The sequence below is a fragment of the Fomitiporia mediterranea genome (genome assembly GCF_000271605.1).
Source record: "Fomitiporia mediterranea MF3/22 unplaced genomic scaffold FOMMEscaffold_1, whole genome shotgun sequence".
In the NCBI taxonomy this organism is placed as follows: domain Eukaryota; kingdom Fungi; phylum Basidiomycota; class Agaricomycetes; order Hymenochaetales; family Hymenochaetaceae; genus Fomitiporia; species Fomitiporia mediterranea.
The window spans coordinates 7142586-7150258 of record NW_006760386.1 but is presented as its reverse complement, the minus strand read 5'-3'; the positions used below and the strand labels follow the sequence as shown (position 1 = coordinate 7150258).

General features: G+C 41.9%; 2 protein-coding genes across 2 annotated transcripts; one reads left to right on the top strand and one right to left on the bottom strand.

The window, feature by feature from the left end:
• Positions 1-1491: 1491 nt before the first annotated feature.
• FOMMEDRAFT_39890 (uncharacterized protein) lies at positions 1492-1674 on the bottom strand (the record flags this gene model as incomplete). The annotated part of the gene is made up of 1 exon (XM_007262218.1): positions 1492-1674. A coding segment is annotated over one exon (183 nt), but the record flags the coding sequence as incomplete, so codon positions are not given.
• Positions 1675-4881: 3207 nt separating this feature from the next.
• Positions 4882-5235, top strand: FOMMEDRAFT_151101 (uncharacterized protein; the record flags this gene model as incomplete). The annotated part of the gene is made up of 3 exons (XM_007262217.1): positions 4882-4983; positions 5062-5133; positions 5206-5235. The coding sequence occupies 3 exons, from the start codon at positions 4882-4884 to the stop codon at positions 5233-5235; spliced, it is 204 nt and encodes a 67-aa protein (XP_007262279.1).
• Positions 5236-7673: the final 2438 nt, after the last annotated feature.

Sequence of the window (7673 nt, the reverse complement as noted above, 5' to 3'; positions counted from 1 at the left end):
ATGAAGCTGAATTAATAGCTCTTGCAAGAGGAACACAGGAAGTGATTGTACTTACACATTTAGCTGAAGAGATTCTGCAGGTCTCTGATACACTAATTAATATCTATTGCAATAACAATGCTGTTATACAAATGGTTACATCAGACAAACTCAAATATTCGGAACAAACAAAGCATTTAGATCATAAGAAAGATTTTATTAAATGCTACATTGAGTTAGAGTACATAAATGCAAAATACATACAGACAAACAATCAACAAGCAGATATATTAACTAAAGCACTACATGTACCACAAGTCAAACATCTTACCAGTTTACTCAGACTAGTAAGAGTTTGAAGGGGAGTATTATGAGATGATTAGTTCATTAACAGACAAACCACAAGACAATGACTTCATAATGTCTCAGTTAGAATACATACAATATAAGGATGAGAGACACTGAGCAGTCAATTGTCACCTCACCCCTTGTCTATGCGTGCCCCCCTTAAGTTCTCCCTCTCAACAGAACTAGAGTCTGAAACCCAACTAGTCTGAGTTAAGCAACCAAAACTATTGTGTAGGCAATAATGATGTAATCAAAGGATTGCTAACATGAGGATGATACAACTTTGATACAACTGAGCCCTTCCAATCAGAATGTATTGGAATGTATGTGTTGTATGAGTGTGACAATACAAACACCTTTGTCTGAGCTTTTTGACTAATTCAAATGAATTTGTACAAAAGCTCCTGTATAAGAGCATTCTATTGTTCACAAAGCTTGAGTGTTAATGTCTCAATATACAGATGACAAATATACCACCTACTCAACATGGGCAGTCCCTTTGCATCCTCAGATGACAAAGTGTATACTGAGTCCTATGCCTTTGTCTAAGCATTTTGACTAAACTGAATGAATTTGTACAAAAACTCTTACATGAGAGCATTCTGTTGTATACATGGTTTGAGACCTAAGAATCAATGTCTTAATATACAGACAATGAATATATCACCTACTCAACACAGGCAAGTCCCTTGCCTCCCCTGATTATAGAGTGTATACAAATGCCTTCACCTGAGCTTTACAATTAATCTGAATGAACTTGTATGAAAACCCTTGTGTGAGAGTATTCTATTGACAGAAACATATGTTGGGTTTAGTTTTACTCAGATATTATTACAGTATGCATCAAACTGGCCTGCAGCAGACTGTACATGCTCAAGGAAGGAGACTTCCTGTAAGGTGTTGTCTAGCAGAATAAGTGTATAGAGATATAAAAGTATGGCAGAGTGTACAAAATGAATAGAGGAGAATACAATATTAAACTCACTAAATAAACTCTAGTATAGCCTAATGAATTACTCCAGCATCAGTCCAGATGACTACAACTCTAAGATAGGATGCAACTATAGGGGCAGTCCAACCATCTATTGTAAAATGTACACTTTGGTTTTGGTTCTGTATTAATAAAATACATAAGTAGATAATAATAAAAAAGAAAGAATAACATACCTTAAAGTAATTGTGTACATGAATTGACAGACCCTTATAGATATTCTTAATATCTTTTGAAACAGTAGAGGGAGTAGGTAGTTGTGTGCTAGAGCAAAGCATTTCTGTTTCAAGACAATAGTACTTGTCTTTTACAGAGTTGAAGGGCTGATTGTTGACTGTACATTGTAAGACAATGAGTGCTCAATGGGTTGCCTCAGAATAAGGGATGAATGGCTCAGAAATTTTGAGAGATGGGTATATCTTCCTCTGAGAGTCACACATTTGTGCTTTATAAAGTAGGTTGGCTGTTCTACTACTATTTTTTGTGCAGCCACAACAAACAGGATGATGACTTGTGTTGCTGAATTTGTAAGAGAAGACAAGAATAATCTCTTTATTACCACCATTTGCTGTATACTCAATAGTAACATTATAGTGACTATATGCTGGTGACTTCCATCCTACTTGACAAGAATCTTTAGAATAATTATATGTAATCAGTATAAGAAAACAAGAATACATTTTAATGGCTTACTGACTATTTCTTTATCTGACATTGACCAAACTTCAGCATCACTCATCCTAGTAACAGACAGTGTTTTCTGAATCCTTTGTCTAGGTCTTGATAGCTGTACTGTAGGAGCTTCTACTGCCAGCCCTATACAAAGAGCTTCTTGTGATGGCCATGATTGGAACGTGAGAGAAGAAGCATCCGGAGTAACCAGCACTCTGGTCATGTTGTAATACTTCTCATAGGGAAAATTTGAAAGGAGAGGAGACTGATCCTCAGACATAGGATAATTATGATGTAGGGTTTGTGTTTCTTTGAGATTTTAGCAAGACAGACAGGCAAATGAGTGAGTAACTATATTTTGTTATGCTACTGTGACATGCTACACTGGAAACCATGCAAACCACGGAAACCGTGGGAATTTAACCACTGGTATGGATACTGTGGGAAAGTTCATCCGTAGTATGGATACCGTGGATCCCCCTATCCACGCCAGTCCCTAGTGGAGACTGTGAAACTATGTGCTGACTAAGATTCGTTTTTGGTAAGTTGTTAGTCAGCAAGGGTACATTCGCTTTTTGAAAGTTTTTCTCAATCTCAATCAAATTTGTGGAGTTTGCCGACATGACCAACTATCTATTCCAGTCGTATCCCCCATTACCCAGGAATGGTTGTCTGCTACTTTGTCAAGAGAAGCCTATCTCCTCACATAAACCTCCTTGGCGTGACATATCGAATGTGTTTGACAAGGATTGTAAAGAAACACCGAGAACGTGTGAAAACGACTCGAAGACTCATTCATCAGACTTTAATCCAATGAAGTCTCAAAGGTATTGAGCGTGCAGGGACAGCGTTGCGACTCACGAATCTGCATATTTTGTGACAGAGTCACCCTCTACAATTTGAAAGGCCATTTGCGAAAGTACGTGGTGTTCGCATGCTTTTTTTGTGCACAATATTGTTCAAGCGCTGCCGATGTAGCCCAGCGTTCTGTACATACATTCCATACAGCCCCACTGCCGACAGCTTGAATGGCCATTTTTGTTGCTCGGAGGAGTCTGTGAGTGTTGTATCCTTTTGCAACTCTCTGGAGAACTAGCCCCTGCTTCCCGATTTGTGAGTTCCACGATTTGCGGAAGATCCAGAGGCACTACTCGTGACGCGGTTATAAAAGCATTTATTCCTCGTCGTTCTCCTGGAGCAAGCATACACTGTAGGGCAGAAAAACGAAGCACCGAGATTAATACGCAAAGTCTGGTAACTTTCAATCGGGAGGGAAGGAACAAGAGGTGAGCATAATTCAGATGAAGTGTTTTCACATCTGACTCGATTCTATGCTGCAAGAAGAATGAAATCGTTGTTCGTATCTTTTCTCTTATGGTCTGCTGTCACCGAAAAGGATAAGGACCTTGTGTTCATGATTTGGGAATGCACGTGACTCTGGTGCTGCCGATACAGTAAGCGGAACTAGTACAGGTTCAGAAACTTGTCCCGCGCTTTATTTAATTATTTAGACAAAACGATGATGATAGGTGGTCAAGACTCTTTTCATAGTGACGTGCCCATGCCGTCGCGCACAAGAAGAACATGGTCGTAATGACTGTATACTCATCCTGACAGACCCGTGTACATCTATCTTTCTTCAATTTCGTGCTCTTTAAAGTACTGTGCTGGGTACCGCCATCTCTGATGCATATTGGCCTACCGAAGTGCAAACGGCATCGGTCCGCTTGACTCATGCTGTTATGCAAACGTCTTCGTAATTGCCACTCTATTGTTTCATCGGGAGCGGAATGTTGGAAGGTCGACTTTGCTTCTTCCTCTGACTCGGTCGGTCACCTGCGTTTACCGTTGCTGCAGCGCCCGGTGAGAATGTATTGCCCTGCTATTCCAATGAATGTATAGCTGTTACTTCAATAGCCTGTGGTCTCTGTCAACAAATACTGCAATATCTAATACGCAAAAATCGAGCCGCCGGTCCCTATGTACGACGGAACACGGGCAAAAAAAACCCGGAATCATTGTTGAAACGATATTGTTGTGCACAAGGTAAGTAACTGTATGCTATGTCAGTACCTTGTATATTTCACTGCATGAAGTCATTAGGTTTGACCCACTTTGGTGGCTTTGACTGTTATGGCTGTCTTTGCTTCACTTTCATGCTGTGCGATACAGAACAATTGCAGGTCTCCATAGCAGTCTTATTCACACCACTAGTGTCGTTCAACATAATGCGCCTTCAGATACGACCCTTATCTGATAAGCCGGTTGTTGAACAGATGGACATGACTAGTTAAAACATTTGCCAAGATGGGATGTATGAATCTTCCCGAAAATTTTCTCGCCTTGCTTCCACTGCTGTACCTTTTCATCACATCCCTCTGCTTTTGGATTGATCCTCGGACTTTCAAACCAAGGCAATATGATGGATATTTGTATTTGCTGCGCTCAACATACGACTGGTATAATTTGGATAAGTAGAACTGCGACCTTTCTGTGCTGGTGCATCACTGTCGGAACTACACTCCCGCCTGCTCTCAGATTAATTGTCCTCCCGCTCTGTCCTGACTGGATACTTTTTGTAACACAGCTCATTCTTTAACATTGTACTCGGGCACACTACCTACTGTTATATTCACCTTCCGTCAAATGTCAAAGAGGGTGCAGAAACATGCTTGGTTACTTATTATGACTTGAACCTCATACACTGTACTTGCCTAGAATACATCCTCATGGCACCGATGCTGTTGTTGCTGTAAAATGCTTATGGTATAAAGAATGGGCGAGAAACTACTCATTTCTTCATTGTGTTTTCCGTTCGTCTCCCTTAGTCGAAGCAACCACCTTTGTCTCACTATTCCAGCTTGCATTCTCATCCATCATATTCGCCGACGATGTCAGGTTTCGTTAACTACGACTTAGACTACATGCGACAGAACGGTGGTACGCCGAGGCGTCCCATACCGTGCGATTCTTGCAAGAGGGCCCGTCGTAAAGTGAGCCATTATCTCCCTTCATTGAACGTTTGGAAACAAAATGACCCACTATTTTCACATGATTTCTTTTCCTTCTAGTGCGATCGCCCACAGACTATGCCGCTTCCTCCCTGCGCATATTGCAATTCGCGTGGACAGAGCTGCGTGACGGTTAGTCCAGCCCTCCTGAATCAAATTTACTTAGCTTGGTAATAACTTGTTGCACCACTCTGCATTTTCCAGTCCCAGATTCAGCACCCGCTTCAGAACTGAAGCATCGCAAGGCATATATACCTATGTACTCGAGATACCCAATGGACAGAGTAGTTTGGGGAGCAAATTCTTTTCCGCTTTATTCACCGCCGCATCATATTCAACCAGGATCGTGCCTGGCGTCGCGAACAATGGTTCCAAAGTTCCATCTAACCTTCTTCGTAATTCATTGTCCCCTTTCCTCTTCCTTGCTGCAGTTTATTAAGGACATGTTGGACGCTGGACAGTATACTCATCACGTGTTCATACACATCTGTTATTATTTCCTTTCTTTCCCTTCCATTATTTTTCGATCATTTTAAATCAACTTTTATCTATTCCCCTTCCATATCCTTCGTCTGGACTAGTTTGATAATATACAAGCGTGTTGAAGTCCTTCATAATTATATATGTATACCATTAATATAAGTAATACCCTGATACCAAATGCGTTCCTTTAGCATGAGATCCGATTTTTCTTTTTTCCAGCATACGTATTTTCTGGAGATGATGTCCAAGGAGATAACAGTAAAAGTTAAAGAGTAAGAAACTACACGCAGAAGTGCCTCTCCAGAATAGTACAAATAACAAGAATAGAACGATGCCCAGTAATACTCGTCGCGCAGCACGTCAGAGATCATCCATCAAGAAACTTGTTATTCATATCTTCCCTTTCTCCCAAACGCCTACCCAGGGATTCAATCACGAGCTTTTAGTTGACGCATTCGGTTTGTCGGAAGGGTTGGTGGTACAGTACATTGTCCAAGTCAACGCGGTTCACGCAACTTCGGGTTGGGTTTGGAATGTTATGTAAACTGTTTCCTGCTCTTTTATAGATGGGCTAAATTAGAACCTTATGTCGTGACGTCGACGTCCTTCTGTAGACCTATCGATCACGGGCTTTGCGACCGCCGCCTCGTAAGGATCCGTGTATCTGTTATTCCGGTGACCATATCACCTGTGTATTCGGACAATCCTTGGTTGGTGTCAGCGAGATATTTTAATTCCACATACTCAAAGATCGAGCTAATCGTCACCATCTAATATAGAACACGGTCAGTGGACTCGGAATGGTTGTAGAAACCATGTCGTTGTGTGCAGGGTAGCTTCCCAAATGCTTCACTACGTTCGCGCCATAGGATCCAGATTCCAGACACGTTGCTGATATCTACCGGCCCGGCCCATTTTGGTATCTGAGACTGTTATGGCTGCCATGAATAGCTATCGTGGTACGCACTGTGCAACACCGGGTTACAGCGCACCTTCATGGCCCCCTTTCTGACTCTACTACTGTCTACAAGTATCATACGCCTTTAGATACGACCCTTATCTGATAAACCAATTGATGAGCACATGGACGTGACTAACTAGCACCCTTGCTAATACGGCACACACATGAACTATGTCAAAAGTTGTTGCTGGTAGTTCTGCTGCTGTGCCTGTCATCAAACGCCTGAATTTGGGATTGTTCCTCAGACCTGTCAAAGCGGCATAATTGTTATTTGGCTTCACTTCACTCGACATACGACTGAAACGACTTGGATGAGACGAATGCTTGTTTGAAACAACTTTTCTCATCCTATTGTTGAATTGCGGTTAGCACTGTGCACTCACCTGCTCTCGGCTTCATCGTCCGTTGCTCCGTTGTCTAGGCCTTTTATCACACAGCATTTCTTTTCGACGCTGTACTTGAGCGCATCACATTCCGTCGCGTTCATCTTGCTTGACTCGTCAAAGGGACCGTAAAAACATACCCAGCCTCATGTTATGACTTCGTGCTCATATAGAAGCCACACAGGTCAGTATGTTCTGGATACTCCGGAGCTGTTATCTATTCTCGTCTGTCTGCAAGTGTCAGGTCAAGTTATAAGAACAGGTGAGCTTCATCGTATCTTCTGTTCATCCGCTCTTCGTTACACCTGTAACTCATTGTCTTATTTCACATATCTCTTCATTCGCATTGGTCTGTAATGGCTGGGCCGTATTTCAACAATAACTTTGTCAACTATGACCCGCACTATATGCAAGTCCACGGGAAACCGAGACGTCCCACACCGTGCGATGCTTGCAGGAGGGCTCGCCGTAGAGTATGTTCTGTATTCTTCAATTCAAATTAATAGGACACTGACATATAGTATCACTCGTGATTCTCTTAGTGTGAACGTCCACAGAATACTTTACCACCCCCTCCCTGTGCTTGGTGCATATCCCGTGGAGTTCGCTGTGTCACAGTCAGTCCATCTTGCTCAACTCGACTCGACTTGTGATATTTACTTACTGTGCAACTCATGTTTTCTAGACCCCTTCTCAGTAATAGCATCAAAAGCTGCATATGCTTGTATATCTGACAGATGGGGTAGTCCAGGGAATCAGTGCTCCTTCAGTTGATTTATTGTTGCATTGCCACAGTATTCTCCAGAACATCCCCCACTTTGCGAACAATAACTCCAAAAATCCAT